A 15,943-nucleotide genomic window follows, 5' to 3' on the forward strand; every position below is an offset into this window, starting at 1 on the left:
CGTGGAAATTATCCTTTCCCATGTCTGCCGACCCCAGAGGTTCCCCCTCTCGGTCCCCCTTTCCTTCCGGGAGGGGCCAGCTGGAGGCGCGGGGTTCGGGCCGTGCCGTGCCGTGCCGTGCCTCCCCCGTCCTCCGCACCGCGCAGCGCCCGCTCGGCCGCCGTCCCTGCCGAGCCAGACCGCTCCCACCGGTGGTTCCCGTCCCGTTATTTCCGGCGGGTCCCGGAGCGGAGCGATAACGGAGCGGCAGCGGGGGCGGCCCCGCTGGGGGGAGCCGCGGCCGCCGCGCTCATCGCCGTGCGACAGCCGCCCCGAGCGCGCAGCCGCCGGGAGAGCCTCCGGCTCCCGGCCCCGGGCCGGACATGGACCAGTCGGTGGCCATCCAGGAGAGCCTGGCGGCGGGGGCGACCTGCCGGATCGTATCCTTTGATCGGCCCCGGTGTGGCGGTGCCGCCGCGCTCCCAGCTCCGGGCTGTCCCCGTCGCTCCCAGCTCCGGGCTGTCCCCGTCCCCTCCGTCCCGTTTGCTGCCGTGGCTCCCTCCCGCAGTCCCCGTCGCTCCCTCCGGGCTCTCCCCATCCTCTCCCTCCCTCCGTCCCCGCCGCGCTCCCTCCGCTCCGTCCCCGCTCCCTCCCGCCGGTTCCCCGCCCCGATCTTCGCTCCGTCCGCCGCGTCCCCGCTCCCGGCGCTGCCCCACGGTTCCTTGACCCGCGGCCGCAGGCGGTGCAGGCCCTCCTGCCGTCGGGGGACAGCGTGGAGAGCCGGCTGCTGGGCCTGGTGGAGTGCCGCGGGCACCACGCGTGGGTACCGGAGCGCGGGGCGGGCAGGGAGAGCGCCCGAGAGAACTCTGCGGGTCCCTCCACGGCCACCTGAGATCCCCCTCCCACCCCAAGGGCTTTCCCAGGGTGCAGCCCTGTAGGGCAGCAGTTTGAAGGCACGGTGCCTTGATGTTATGGGTGGTCAGTGAGAAGCCCCAGGCCCATGAGCTGCTCTGCTCTGCCCGTTATGTGAACACATTATTTAAGTGATGGGGGGAGCAAGTGGGTGGGCACTCGGTGGAGGAGTTGGTTTGGGATTTGCATGAGGCTGTGCTGGCAGGTGCTGCTGGGTGGGATGGGGTGTGTTCTTGTCTGTCTGCAGACGTGCCAGGACTGAGGAGGCTTTGCCTCCGTGCTGCTCTGTGCTTGCAGGATCTATGTGTACACTCACCGGCGGATGGCCATCACAGCTGAGGACGTCTGGCTGGAGAGAGTGATCCCCATCACAGATGAGTTTGCAGTGGAAGAAGGTACTGACACACTGTGGTGGCTCAGTGGCCAGTTCCAAAGAATGGGATGAAGGAGTATGGTGTCCATATTCTGCTCTCCTGCTTCCTGAAATTTGCAATCTATTCTGCCTTCACATTTTTCAAGTTTGTTATCTTTGGTGAAACTTGTGCACCACATGGCATTTCTGGCAGGGCCCTGTGAGGAGCAGAGTGCCTCTGTCCCACCAGGCCCCAGCCACAGCCCCTGCCCAGCAGGTTTGTTCTGCCTGCCTTTGTTCCTGCAAGGAACGTTTGGAGTTTGGAGAAGTATCAGTGTGGTCTGCAAATCTGTAGCTTTAGCTTTCGACTGAACTTTGTCTTACTTTTGCAGTTGTACTGGACAGTGACCTTCACGTCATTGGTGAGTTCTGTGGTTTCTTTAGTGCCTGCATTACAGGTGCTCTGGGGCCTGGGCCACTGGGGCAGGACTGGGGGGTTCTTTTCCCCAGGGGAGCTGACTGGGGAGGGGTTGTGCCCTGTGGCTCCTGGGGCAGTTGCCATGCTGTTGGCCGTTGTTACCTGCATCCCCATGAGCATCCCCATTCAAGCAAGGGAACTAATTTTCCATATAATTTTAAACTGCTGCTGCTAGAAGAAGAATTATTGTCCCTGAACAAACAGAATAAAAAATTTATAAATGATGATTTTTATATTTTAAGCGGCATTCTTATGTAAAACTTTGGAAAGGAACATGGTAAGAAGGCACGGGGAGATGTTGCCCAAGGCTGTGTGCATGTGCCCACCCACCACTGCAGAGCTCAGTTTGTGAAGGTTTGTCAGCACGACCCTCAGGAACTCTTTCTCCCGGTGTCCGCAGGCTCGGACGTGACTGTCCAGATCGGCTCGGCAGACGATCGGCTGACAGTGCAGCTGCCCTTCGGCTCGCACACGCGCACGTTCCTGCAGGAGGTCAGCAGGTGCAGCGCAGGTACGAGCTCCCTGCCTGCGGATCTGCCGGGTCTGGCGTCTGCCCGTCCCTCCCGCGTGTGGAGGAGCGGCGCCGGCCTCTCCCTGCTGGAACTGCGGTGGCTCGCCGTCAGCATCCCGGCAGCGATGCTCGGTGTTCCGGGGAGCAGAGGCAGCGGCTGCTCGGCGGGCCCGAGGCAGAGCGGGCGCGGGTGCGGCGCTGCGGCTGCCGGGGGCGGATCGGGGCGGGCTGGGCGGGCGCTGGGGCCGGGCCGGGCCGGGCCGGGGCGCCGAGCTGCGGCGATGTCCGCGGGCGGGCGGCCCCGCCGAGGTGAGCGCGGGGACCCGCCGGGGTGGGCGGGGGGGGCCGCGCTGCCCGGCCGGCCGTCTGTCTGTCTGTCCGTCTGTCTGTCCGGGGAGGCGAGGCCGGGGCAGGGCTGAGCGCCCGCCCGGCGCTGCCGGAGCTCCGCGGCGCGGCCGGGCTCGGGAGGTGGCGGGGCAGCTCCGGGGCAGCTCCGCCGCGGGCAGCGGGCGCGGAGCTGCTGCCGGGCGCTGACCGCCGGGGCTCCGCTGGCTCCGCCGCCCGGTGCCCGCCCGGTGCCCGCCCGGTGCCCGCCCCGTGCGCCCGGGTGGGCTCCGCCGGGCGGGCCGCGCTCTTCCGGCGCCTCCTCCGCTGGCTCCGCCGCGGCCGGTGCTCGGTGGTTTCCCGCTTTGCAGAGCGCACGTGTGAGAAGATTCAGAGCTAAAGCAATTCCTGGAAGTCAGTGTGGGGTTCAAAACCCGACTGTTGGCGTTTTGCTGTACCCTGCTGCGTTTAGGCTGGACTGCTCTGGTTGCATGACGGCTAATTTAATTCTCCCCTTTGGACGCTAAGCACGAATCCTGTTTATCCAGGAGATATGATACATTTTCCTGCTGTTCTGTAATATCACTGCACATTTTTAACATTAATGCCTTTATTACTGCTTGGATCTCATTTAACTGCAAATCCTGTGCAATGGAGACCTCCTGTAATCCCTGCATGCTGCTCTGTATTTCTGTGCTCAGTTCAATTATTGAACAAGGTCATTATTCCACTTCAGAGTGCCATTATATAGATCCCTCTGGCTACAGAAATCTGTGGCTAGATATAAACATATTTGAGGAAACAGTCCCTTTTCCAAAGCTAATCTCTTTCTTAGGACAATCCTACCTAAAGCTGATTTCTGCCCATGAGGTTAGAATGCAAGGTGTGATGTGTAATTCTGATCTTTGGATCAGGTAGGAGTTGTGACAGCAGCAGGGTCACACATCTTTCCATTCTGCAATAATGCCTTCTGGCGAGTGGCATGGAGCCATGTAGGTAGTAAAGCCTGGGAATCTGCTCTTTTCTTGGCACAAAAGTAACCATTGTCCATTGAGGTGAAGGTTCAGGTTGGTTCCTGTCACTCACTCTCAAGAGATGTTGCATGGTTGTTAGTGGGAGAGCTTGCAGAGGTCCAAAGAGCAGTAACTGGGCTCTCAACACCCATGGAGAAACTGCTGTGTCCCTGGGCCCACACTTCCCACTGCATCTCTGTGTGCTCCTGCTCAATTCTGCTTGACTTCAGCTGTGTGATCTGCAGTGAGGTTTCAGTCATGTGCTCTTCTGCGTCCAAGCTCTGATAAATCCTCTTACACAGTCTATTCTCAGAAGGCTCTTGGGCAGAAGAGGTTATCCAGGCTGAGAATTTGGCCACTTCTTGTCATCTGGTTTGTATCCCGAGGGCCTGGGTGAAGTACTGCAAGTTCTATTTCTGTTTTGTGCTCGTGTTCTGCAGAATGTTCTGTGACAGCAATAACATCTTATTTTTTCTGGGTTGTGTTCACTGGAAGAGCTCAGCTGAATGCCTAGAACCCAACAGTCTTAACAATTTCTACATCATCATTAGATTTGTGTGCTAAGGAGCATGATTTTTGCTGGTTTTGCATCTTAAACACGGAGACCTCCCCAGAATCCTCTTTTTTAACTGTTATTTTGCAACTTGTAGGAGCAGAATATTGTAACTGAAACAAAGTGCTGAAAGACTGGTCAAATTTTGCTAAGGTAGTGTGATGTGTTTGGTGTCACTGCTGTGGTTAGTTTGATTTGTGTGGTAGCAGCCCTGTTGCTGTTTTAGGAATGTGCAGTTTGCTTTGAGGCAGAGGTTTCTGCTCAGGTTCAGTGGGTCCCTGGTGTGACTCTTTATGGCCCTCGAGGTGTCTTGTCACCTGTGCCTTGCTGGGTGTTTGCAGATAAGCAGAAACCTTTTAAATGGTACTGTGGGTTTGTTTTTTCCCCCTTCCCCCCCTTTCTTTGTACTTCCTGTCTTGCTTCAGAAAGGAAAAATCTGCTATTAACATAAATTTTTCAGATTCCTGGGGTAAAGCCCTGGATTTTGTGCTGCTAAGTCCTGCTTCAGCTTAGCTGTAAAGGAGAGCCAGCAGCAAGTGCTCCCAGAGAGGACAGTGCTGCTCTCTGTGGCTCCTGTCATTCCTTCCTCTGCAGGGGAAGCTGCAGCATCACACAACACTTGGGTCAGAGTAAGCTAAATCTGTCAGAGAGCTGAAAGAGAGACTGTGGGGTACTTTGTTTTTCCACACAAATCTAAATCGTTTTCTGCCCACAGATTTTTTGCCAGTGTTTACATAAGCATGTTGATAAATGGAAGAACACTTTGTGTTTAAAGTGAAACTTTCTGTTGTTTTTTTTTTTTTTTTTCCCTCTAGAAGTGGTTGGCTCTGAAGGTGTCAAACAAAATGGGAAAAAAGCTGCAGTCAGTCAGAGCTGCAGCCACGACAGCCCTGATAGAAGCTCTCCCAGGTCAGTGCACAGAGGTGGGGGGCTCTAGAATAGAAGCTGGCAACTTTTTGAGAGGAAAATCTGCAAGTTCTAGTTAAGAGAGAAGAAAGTTCAGCATAAGCATGCTGTCAAAACATTAGTGGAAATTTCATTCCACTCCCTCTCCCTACAATCCTTCCAGTCCCCTGTTTGGGCATATTTTGGCTGTTTAGTGGGACAGGACCTGCTAGCATTGTTTATTTTGAATTCAGAGAGCTTTGGCTTGGAGCCACTGTGTCTCATAGATACACTCTTAAAATGTTACAGTTTAATTTTCCAGTTCCCAGGACTTTGTGGACCCTGATGCAAATCATTCAGAGTCTGTCCATGTGCTGTCCTTGGCACTGGTATGCTGCCTTAAATTTATACCATCCCATTGCTGGTGGGAATTCCCAAGCTGTGGCATTATTCCTTTGCAAAAGGAGTTTGCAGAGCCAGGAGACACAAAATAAAACTACCTCTACCTCCACCCACTCTGGGCAGAATTGGAAGATTTCCACCAGGAGGTTTTATAAACAAACACAGTTCTTCATTCTCTGGCTGAGGCAGAGGGAGATGAGATTTGCCTCTCCTTGCTCCAGTGAGCAAGGAAGATGTACAGGTTTTGTGTCATTTTCCAGGTGTGAGTAAGGCCTGCTGTGCATCAACAGGCTGCACCAGGATGGTGAAAGCCATTTGTTGTTTTAGTTAGTTAAACTGGTTTTGTCTGGAGATCTCAACCCTGCTAAGAAATGCTCTTTTCAGGCTTCTTGGCTTATCCCAAATGTTACCTGTCTTTAGTGAACAGACAGAAAAATGTGAATTAAGGCCTCAGTGGCAGAAATATGCTAATTAGGGTGTGGGGATAGCCTGGGCTTCACCTGTGCTTTTGCTTTTATTTCCAGGCAAAACAAAGTCAAGCCTGAAGTGAGAACGGAACAGGTTCGGGCCTCCCGTGTCATGGCCTCGAACAAAGCCTCAATCTTATCAGAGCCAAAGTTTGGCCTCAGAGATACCATTGTTAAATCTCAGCTTTTACAAATGCAGGACTCCTACACACACATCCAGAACTACAGGTAATGATCATTCCTGAGAAGAACTTATTTTGTGGGCTGTAACTGAGCACAAACTGTTGGAATAACTCATCTGTTCTTTCATCCTGTGTGCCCACAAACAGGAAATTCTGTAGAAAAGTATGATCCATACTTTCCTGAACAGTTTTCTTTCCACATTTTGGCACGAGCAGAGCAGAATTTCAGTCATGTCTCTGTCAAGACTTGCCTCATGGCTCTTGTGGAGGAAATGCCCCTTTTGAAATCACTTTTTTTCAGTGCTTATTTTAGACAGCGTCTGGAAATGCATCAGCTCTGTGCACTCCAGCCTTCTCTCTCTCCATTTCTGTCCACTGCTTATCCATGTAGTTGTTCCAATAAGCTCATAAGAAAGAGCTTGAGTGAAATATATAATTAGGACCAAAACTTTACTGTGTTTGAAATCATTTTATGCATCTCATTCTGTGAATTTATAATTTCAAGCTGCTACTGCACAGCTACAGCCTTATTTCTGTTATTTCTTTAACACTTTGTGTATAAAAACGTGTCCTTCTGTAAAAATGCATCTGTAAAGGTGCAGCTCTAGTTAGATAATTTTAGGGATTTAAACTTTGTCACCTTTCCTTATTTTCCCTGGCAACATGTTAGTTATACAGAACATTATTTACGGTTAATAAACATAATGTGGTTAATAAACAAACTGGTTAATAGCAGTGCTGTTTCCTGGGCTCTGCAGGAAGTTTGCTCTCCCAGTTTGCAGCTCTGGGATCCTGTCCCTGTCTTTGCAGGGTTTTTGTGGGGACGTACAACGTGAATGGGCAGTCACCCACGGAGAGCCTCCAGCCCTGGCTGAGGTGTGATGCTGAGCCTCCAGACATTTACTGTGTGGGGTGAGTGTCTGTCCCTGGCCACCCTCGCTCACCTGGGCTGTGCAGGTGGATCTGTCACCCAGAGGAGTCCAGCCAGGACACCACAGGAATGTTGGCACTGGTGTGGTGCATGCACAGCTCCAGGGTGGGTGTGTCCACAGCCTGTAAGGGTTGTTGGTCTGGTAGGGTTTGGCCTCTCTGTTACAAAATCCTTAATGCCATTTGATGTAATAATGACAGTAATTGAGCTTTACATTTGACATACATCTACAGTCAGCATAACTGAATTTGAGTTTTCAGTTGTAAATTTAGTGAGTATAAGCTGATTTAGTTCTTTCCCAGAGAAGGGGTTGGAGAGCTATAAAGAAGTGCATGCATCCATGGGTTCCTTCCTCTAACACAGTTTCCAGGAGCTTGATCTGACTAAAGAAGCCTTCTTTTTCAATGACACACCGAAAGAAGAAGAATGGTTTAAAGCTGTAACTGATAGTCTTCACCCAGATGCCAAATATGCAAAGGTAAATGTGGCTTTTGGGGAGGTGTGAGTGTGGAATCATTTCCCACTTGGCTCTCTTTCCCCTTTGCTTTCTCCTGTTCTCCATGGCCGTGTCTTCAGAGGCTGTGCAGGTTCTATAGGTGGTGTTTCTGTGCAGGGTGCTGAGGCAGGGACAGGATGGGAAACAGAGCCAGGCTTCCCCACTTAAAGGGAGCTCCTGCTGTCTTGGGGAAGAAGAATAGGAAGCTCTGTACCTTCTTCCATGCCTGTCTACAGTGTATGGTGGAATGAATTGTGAAGGTATTTTGGTAGGAATACTGCTTTGTTTTGGCTCCTGCTCCATAGGTCTGCTTTATCTCTTGTCTCTGCTGTTGAAGGGAATCTCCTTCCATGAGCCTGTGTCTGTGCTGTAGCTCTTGCTTTGGGCTTCAACTTCCTTCACTGATGTTGCTCCCAGCTCCTTCCTGGGCTGTGCTCCCACAGGGCCTGTGCACTGTGAGCCCTGCTGGCGCACTGGATGATCCTGAAACTTTCTCTTTGGTGACCCATGTTGTGGATGGATGTGCCTTCTCTCAGCAAACCTCTTCCATTGCAGCATTGAATGGAGCAGGCTTTGTTTTTCAGGTGAAACTTGTGCGGCTGGTGGGGATCATGCTCCTGTTGTATGTGAAGGCAGAACTCGCTCTGAACATCTCCGAGGTGGAAGTTGAGACTGTGGGGACTGGAATCATGGGGAGGATGGTAAGAATGGCAAATGTGCTTGAGAAGGGGTGAGATTTGGAAGAGCCCCCCTCCTTGGATGCAGTGGTTATTCCTCTAGAAGCAGATAGTCCTATCTCCATGCCAGCTCAGGGCACTGCCAGCTGTGCACCAATGTTCAAAGCAGCAATCACTAATTAGCATTTTCAGCCTATTCCTTCCTCTGGAATGAAGCACTCTGTCTCAAAATCGTCTGGCTTGTCCACTGCCAATGACTCATCTGCAGTGTAGAAGCTTCTGACAAATGTCTTTGTCTTTCAGGGTAACAAAGGTGGTGTTGCCATCAGGTTTAAATTCCACAACACCAGCGTGTGCATTGTGAACTCTCACCTGGCAGCTCACACGGAGGAATACGAGCGGAGGAACCAGGACTTCAAGGACATCTGCTCTCGGATGCAGTTCTGCCAGTCGGATCCAAATCTGCCCCCTCTCACTATTGGCAAGCATGAGTATGCTTCCCATCTGGCTGGGGGAGTCATGGCATGTGCAAGGGAGCACTGAGAATGTGCTGGGGGGTGAGGAGGGGGCCCAGTGCCATAAATGTCAGCTGGAGGGGTCAGAAAAGCTTTACCTAGTTTAGACAGGTCACTTGTCACCTTATGCTCTCCCAAGCCTTGTTTTTTTTCTCAAGCCTGGAGTGGGGATGGGGCAGGAATAAGCACTGACTTCCCCAGCTGTGGAATTCAGTCACTGTGGAGCAATAACAGCACCAGTCACGAAGGGATAGTGACAAACATGCAGAACAGTGGCTAATAACAGCAAAAATAGAAAAGGTAGCTTCTCTGTTAAGTTTCCAGTGTTGTTATTCCTGATGAGAGCAGCTCAGCAGAGGGGTTGTGATGGGGAGAGCCCCGAGCTGCAGAGTGGAGCTGCTGTCCATGGCTGGCTGAGCTCTGGGGCAGCTCCAGGCCTCTGCACATTGTGGTGTATGTTCTCTTTCAGTGTGATCCTGTGGCTGGGGGACCTCAACTACCGTCTGGAGGAACTGGATGTGGCAAAAGTGAAGCAGCTTGTAGAGGAGAAAGCATTTCCAGAGCTTTGCCAGTATGACCAGGTACTGGTGTCTCACCTGCACATGGTGCTGAGGGTGCTTGGTACAAACCACACAGCTCCTTGGCCTTTTCTGTGCTCGTTGTCTCCCTTTTACTCCATATGGAAATTGTGCTTGAGATTATCTAAAATTAAAGTTTTCATCTTTTCTTCTTTTGTAGCTGAAGAGGCAAATGAAGGCAAATGCAGCCTTTGAAGGCTTCACAGAAGGAGAGATCTCTTTCCAGCCAACATACAAGTATGATGCTGGCTGTGATGACTGGGACACAAGGTACAGTGATTGTCTCAGATGTGATGCTACAAATGGCTGATGTTATCACTGAGGGAAATAAAAACAAGGCTAAAAAGTATTGCAGGTCTAATGGTTGTAAATAGGAACAGTTCTGAGATTATTTCTGGTTCTCTCACTGCTCCAAAATTCATCTCCTGTTTACATCTATTTACCTTGTTTTTCTCCCACAGCTATTTGTCAGATATTCCTAATATTTTTTTTCCCAGTAATAATCTTATTAGGTTCCCTCTTAGAGGTGATTAATTAACAAAGTTAATGAATCCTTTACCTAGTTTAATTCTTTTTGTTTAGTTTGTTGTTTTTTTTCCCCAGGCAAAATTTTTAGGATCTCATTTTTGCTGATCTCTCCTGTACCTCCTCAGGTGAGACCAGCCAGGGTTGACATGGAGTCAGCTGTGCTGCTCTTCAAAAGCCCGTGAGAGCCATCCTTCTTGTAAGGCTCTACACAGAGCAGCTTCTCTTAGCAAACCAGGAACTTCAGCTGCAAGTGCAGAAATTAAATCTCTGCAGCTGTCAGTGAAACCAATAAATGCAAACTTTAAATGTAGAGCCTGAGTTTTTGTTTTACATGACTCTCATGGTCAAAAACACCTGAGTATTACTTTGTATGTTAATTGTATCCTGCACCTTCTAAGAAGTAGGAAGTAAAGCATGAGCTAGAGATACCTTATAGCAGACACTCAAATGTTTTATATCAATGTGAAGAAACTGTTAAAAAGACCACTTCGATAGAGAATGAGCTCCCGGCCATGGGAGGAAAGCCTGATCTCTGGGTGAGCAGAGTTCGGCCCTGTGTTGTTACTGCATCTGCACTGTGCCTGCAAATGGTGATTTCCCCCTCTGTTTTAGTGAGAAGTGTCGTGTTCCAGCCTGGTGTGATCGGATACTCTGGAAAGGGCAGAACATTGCCCAGCTGAGCTATCGCAGCCACATGGCTCTGAAGCTCAGTGACCACAAGCCAGTGAGCTCTGTGTTTGATATTGGGGTAAGTAGGTCAGTGCTGGATGAAGTAACTCTGCTGACCTCATTCCCTGGGTGCTGATTTCTCTCTCCTGCTTTTTTGGCATCTGCAGAGAACAATGGCTTGAAAGGGGGGCTGGATCAGATATGGAGATGGGATTGTTGACCACACTAAGCAAGGGTTGTGTAAATGATACTGCAGTTAAGCTGGACAAGGCCTGAATATCTGTCAGTGTTCTTTGGGAACACAGTAGTGTCTTGTCAAACTTCTTATTTTTTCTGAGGGGAAAAAAAAAAAAAAAGTTGATCTAGTAGTGACTCTTGTTAGTTATGGCATCATGAGAAGATCCTGGAGATTAGTGCTCCAAACAGCTCTGCCCATTCCCTGTGTTGTACACTCTAGTGTGCTGCTAAAATCAAATGACTTCCCAGGTTTGCAGCTGTGTTCCAGCTGTCCTGCAGAGGCACAGTCAGTGCTAGCTGGTGCAGTGTGTGTCCTCTCCAGGTGAAGGTTGTGAATGAAGAGCTGTACCGCAAAGCCTTTGAGGAAATCGTGCGCTCCCTGGATAAGCTGGAGAATGCCAACATTCCCTCGGTGACACTGTCCCGCAGAGAGGTAGGGCATGGTCATGTGCCAGCACTCCCTGAGGGAACTCAGCAGCCCTTGACCCCAGCAGATCCTAGACCTCTGGGTCTGGTTCCAAAAAGTAGAATATTTTGACTTCCAGCTGCTCTTTGTTTACAAGCCCTAGGAATCTCTGTTGCTATTTAGATGCTGGTGAATTCCATTCACAGTCCAAGGCTGAAACACAAGGTGTGTCATTCCCTGAGGTAGGAAGAGAGAAAGTAAAAAGGTGGTTTGTGACCCTTGCTCTGACTTGTGCTTTCAAACATAAAATGTAAAATTGTAAGGGTCTGGAGAAGGTCACAAACCAGCATTTGCTTTGTGTGTTGGGAGACTATAAAGATAAGCCCAGAAGACATTTGAGGCCACAGCTATCTCATTCTCAATTTTATTGTACTTATTTGAGGGCAGCATTTGTTTTAAAGGGCCCCCTGATGGAGAGGACTTTGGCATTCAGAGTATGCACGTGTGATCCTTTTAGTCCTGGAGGAGATGGGGGTGGGAGCAAGGGGTTAATCTGCTTGTCTTGCTGCTTAATAATTAAACCACAGAACAGGAATTGCTGCTCCAGCAAGGTGGAATTGGCTGATGATGTTGACTGACATTTGTTTCTAGATCCATTTTAAGGATGTTAAATACATGAAGCTGCAAGTAGAGAGGTTTACAATCCGCAATGGCCAAGTGCCCTGCCAGTTTGAATTTATCAGCAAACCAGATGAGAACACCTACTGCAAGGAGTGGCTGATTGCTAATCCCAGCAAGGGCTTCTTGCTCTCAGGTGAGCTCCTCCTTTTGTCTCATGTTCATGAGCTGATGTTGTCCCCTTCTGGCTTAGTTCCCTCTACACTTCTGAGAGTGCTGTGCCTCTTTGCAGGCTGTTGGTTTCCTACTGGTTGTAACTGAGTTTGGGTTTTTTATCATCTTCTGGCAGATGCTGAGATCACAGTTGAGCTGGAGGTGTTTGTTAATAAATCAACAGCCACTCGCTTAAACTCTGGAGAGGAAAAACTTGAAGATATTTTAGTCTTGCATCTTGTCAGAGGGAAGGATTATTTTCTATCCGTAACAGGCAACTATTTGCCAAGTTGCTTTGGGTCTCCCATCCATACACTGTGTTACATGAGGGAACCAATCCAGGACATGTCAGCAGAATCCATTCGGAGACTTGTGAGTTAAAGACAAGATTCCCTTCCAAACACACAAGAGCATTAAAACTAGATGCTAAGGCCTGTCTGTTTTTATTGAGAAGTCTCAATTCTCAGGTATAACCTTTTGTGAAGTATTTTTGCCGAGTTGAATAAGAACTTGGCTAGCTACCTTTTGTTTGTCTCCCTCCTGCCCACACTGCCCTCCCTCAGACCCTGATGCCAGTAGACATGAGTGATGATCCTGCCCAAGATGAAAAGCCTATGGACATCCCAAAAGAGCTGTGGATGATGGTGGATCACTTGAATCGCAACGCTTCCCAGCAGGTTGGCACTGGAAACACAAAATGAGATGTTTGCGTTGGGTTAAGTTTTGAAGAAGATACTGGTCATAGCAATCACCACGAGCTGGGTGTGTTTGGCCAAAGGTCATGGGAGATAAGTGGTCCTGATGCCCCAGGTTGTACTGTTAGGTGCTAGTGATCGTGTCTGCATGTCCAGGTATCAGCAGTGTCCAGGTGTCAAGCAGACTTGAGTGGTAACCACCAATTTGGAGAGACTTTCCAGGCAGATTATAAGGACATTGCTGTATTTACCCACAATTCTTCCATTTTCCTTGGATTGATAGAGGGTTTTCTTTGCAGGAGGACCTGTTTCAGCAGCCAGGCCTCAGATCTGAATTTGAGCAAATCCGTGACTGTTTGGACAAGGGAATGTACGATACTTTCTGTATCCTTTTAGACTGATGTCCAGGAAGGCTCACCATGCCAGAGTGCCAAAACTGAGAGAGGTTTTTAAGCTGCTTCTCTCCTCCCGGGGTCCCTGAGCTCTGCATTTCCTCGTGGCTCTCTGTCATCCTCTGCTGTGTGCTGGCAATGTCAATGACTGACACATGTCCAACTGCTAACAACAACAGCTCGTGTGGAGGCCAGGGGATCAACCCAAAGCTGTGAGCTGTGGGCAGAGTTCTGGGACACCTAACCCAAAGTTCATTCGTGTTTCAGCAGAAATAGGACCAGCCTAGGTCGTGCTGTGCTCTTCCTTAACCATTGGATCAGTGGGCAGCAACCACTCAGTGGCAGAGGCCCTGCTGCTGTTCCTGGAGAGCCTCCCTGAGCCTGTCATCTGCTGCAGGTTCTACAGCTCCTGCCTGGAGAGTGCCAGCAACTACAGCCTGAGCTGCCAGGTACTGCTGGCTGCCCCAGGGACCAGCTCCAGTCCAGAGGAAGGGCAGGCAAAGTGGCTTCTGGTGACACCAGTTCCAAAGGGAGGGCAAGCAAAGTGGCCTCTGGTGACACCAGTCCAGAGGGAGGGCAGGCAAAGTGGCCTCTGGTGACACCAGTCCAGAGGGAGGGCAGGCAAAGTGGCTTCTGGTGACACCAGTCCAGAGAGAGGGCAGGCAAAGTGACACCAGTTCCAAAGGGAGGGTAGGCAAAGTGGCTTCTGGTGACACCAGTCCAGAGGGAGGGCAGGCAAAGTGGCCTCTGGTGACACCAGTTCAGAGGGAGGGCAGGCAAAGTGGCCTCTGGTGACCAATTCCATGGGGAGGGCAGGCAAAGTGGCCTTTGGTGACACCAGTCACCCGGTTTTGCTCTGAGTAACTTAATCCTCTCTTAATAGAAATGATCTGGCACTGGTGATTTTAGGGTATAAGGAGCTGTTGGCACCTGCAGACTGGGGGTTTTGGGGGCAGGTGCAGCTGGAAGGCATTGCTGTGTCTGCAATGTAAGTGTTGGTGGTTTTGCCTCCTCAGATTATCTCTGACCTACCAGTGTTCCATAGAAATGTGTTTGAATATCTGATGGCATTTCTACGAGAGCTACTGAAGAACTCAGGGAAAAACCATTTGGATGCGAATATTCTTGGTAAGGCCTGCAAAATAAACCTCTGTTCAGAGGGGCTGCACAAAACACTTCATATCTGGGTGCAGTGGTGGTTTCTAGTGCTTTGAACCTTTTATTATTAGCAAATAGTCCACAGAAAAGCAGGAATCTGGAAAAGTGACCCAGAGATGTGGGGTGTGAAAAATGCCAATCACTTGTTTTTAAAATTTTAAAAGTTTAATGATGATAAAATGGTTATAAAAATAGCACTATAATTAGAGCAATAAAAATTTTGGACAATTTGGATTAGGACAATATGAGACAATAGAAACAAAGAGTTAGGGACAGTCCGGGTACCTTTTCTGGGCAGCATAAGCCTGAAAAAGGACTCACATTAACAGAGGATTAACCCTTAAAAGCAACAGCCTGTTGCATGTTCACACACCTCATCCATGATGCATAAATTCCATTCAAACACAGGATTCTGTCTGGGCAGGGTCAGCTTCTTCCTCTGAATCCCGATGGCATCTTCAGGACTGAGCAAGGCAGGAAGAAGTTCGTTTCTCCTGATAATGGGGCAATAAATTCTCTTTCTCTGAAAGATTCAGGTGTCCTGTGGCTGCTATCTTGCTGCAAGTCCTTTATTTAGAAAAAAACTATCTTATATAGCATAGTTTCTATTTTAACATTTTGTTATAACCTCAAACTATATTTAACACACTACTTAAGAGAATTAATACAGCACTACTTTCTAACACAACACATATAATATTCATTTTAATATTTGTGAAAAGCCAATCATAAAATAGGCATTTTTCACACCGGGAGGAGAAGCTGGCTTGGGAGCAAGGCAGGATAAAGCTGATAATCCCCATGAGAAAAGTGCATATGATATGGCTCTACACAGATATTTCCTATATATATTGTGTTGTATTGATTAGTAGTGCTGTATTAACATTTTAATAGGATGGTAAAAGTAGTTTTGTAGTTAAAAGGTAACTTTTGTGGTTTAAATAGGACCTGTGTAAAGGGAAAGCCACATGGACACACAGTGAGAGCAGGACATACAGGAACCCTGGTGTGAAAAACGCCAGTCACTTGTTTTTAAAATTTTAAAAGTTTAATAGTAATAAAATGGTTATAAAATAGTAATACAATTAGAGTAATAATAATTTGAACAATTAAGATTTAGGACAGGATGAGTCAACAGAAACAAAGACTTACGAACGTCCGTAACACACCACTTAAGAGAATTAACCCAGCATTACCTTCTAACACAACACATACAATATTCACTTGGATATTTGTGAAAAGCCAATGATAAAATAGGCATTTTTGACATCTGTGTGCTCTCCCCACAGCCAGCGTGTTCGGGGGTTTGTTACTGCGGCCTCCTCCCGGCCACCCCACGCCCGACATCGCCGAGAAGAGGAAAGCGCAGCACTTTATCCACCAGTTCCTCCTCAGGGAAAAGGATTTGCCGTGACGCAGTTATATCTGACTTGTAGACACTGAATTACTGTAAAAAATATTTTTTGTACATTATACTGGCACTTTTTTTTGGATATCACGGTGTTTTATACAATCTGTTGCTTTCGAAGGCAGAGATCAGGCAGTTTGACACCTGATGACGCTGTAAAGTACATAAAGTTTCCCAATAAGCTGTATGTAGACGAGATAAAAAAAAAATAAGAGAGCCGATATTTACACTGTATTTTATTTAACTTGTTAAAACGACGAGAGTTTTTAAATCCCTGCTATTTAAATAAAAAGATCTTTCCGCGGCCTGTGCCCGCTGTCGCTGAGGGCCGTGAGGGGCGCGCGGCCGCCAGGGGGCGCTGTGC

The 15,943-nt window shown here is 49.1% G+C and overlaps 1 protein-coding gene across 2 annotated transcripts; it reads left to right on the forward strand.

Annotated features, from left to right (window-relative positions):
* Positions 1-165: 165 nt before the first annotated feature.
* On the forward strand, positions 166-15,800 carry INPP5B (inositol polyphosphate-5-phosphatase B). Of its 2 annotated transcripts, XM_059868862.1 has the most exons (22): positions 166-419; positions 719-798; positions 1,189-1,286; positions 1,636-1,665; positions 2,122-2,232; positions 4,938-5,031; positions 5,934-6,104; positions 6,869-6,970; positions 7,353-7,467; positions 8,070-8,186; positions 8,466-8,653; positions 9,147-9,258; positions 9,416-9,525; positions 10,396-10,531; positions 11,012-11,122; positions 11,747-11,909; positions 12,063-12,298; positions 12,490-12,603; positions 12,921-13,005; positions 13,335-13,462; positions 14,030-14,141; positions 15,461-15,800. In XM_059868862.1, the coding sequence occupies exons 1-22, from the start codon at positions 363-365 to the stop codon at positions 15,583-15,585; spliced, it is 2,595 nt and encodes an 864-aa protein (XP_059724845.1). In that variant the 5' UTR covers positions 166-362; the 3' UTR covers positions 15,586-15,800. The 2 variants fall into 2 exon arrangements, with proteins under 2 accessions (XP_059724845.1, XP_059724846.1); XM_059868863.1 differs by lacking the exons at positions 166-419; positions 719-798; positions 1,189-1,286; positions 1,636-1,665; positions 2,122-2,232 and adding an exon at positions 2,475-2,541.
* Positions 15,801-15,943: the final 143 nt, after the last annotated feature.

Source organism: Haemorhous mexicanus, chromosome 27, assembly GCF_027477595.1.
Source record: "Haemorhous mexicanus isolate bHaeMex1 chromosome 27, bHaeMex1.pri, whole genome shotgun sequence".
Taxonomy (NCBI): Eukaryota; Metazoa; Chordata; class Aves; order Passeriformes; family Fringillidae; genus Haemorhous; species Haemorhous mexicanus.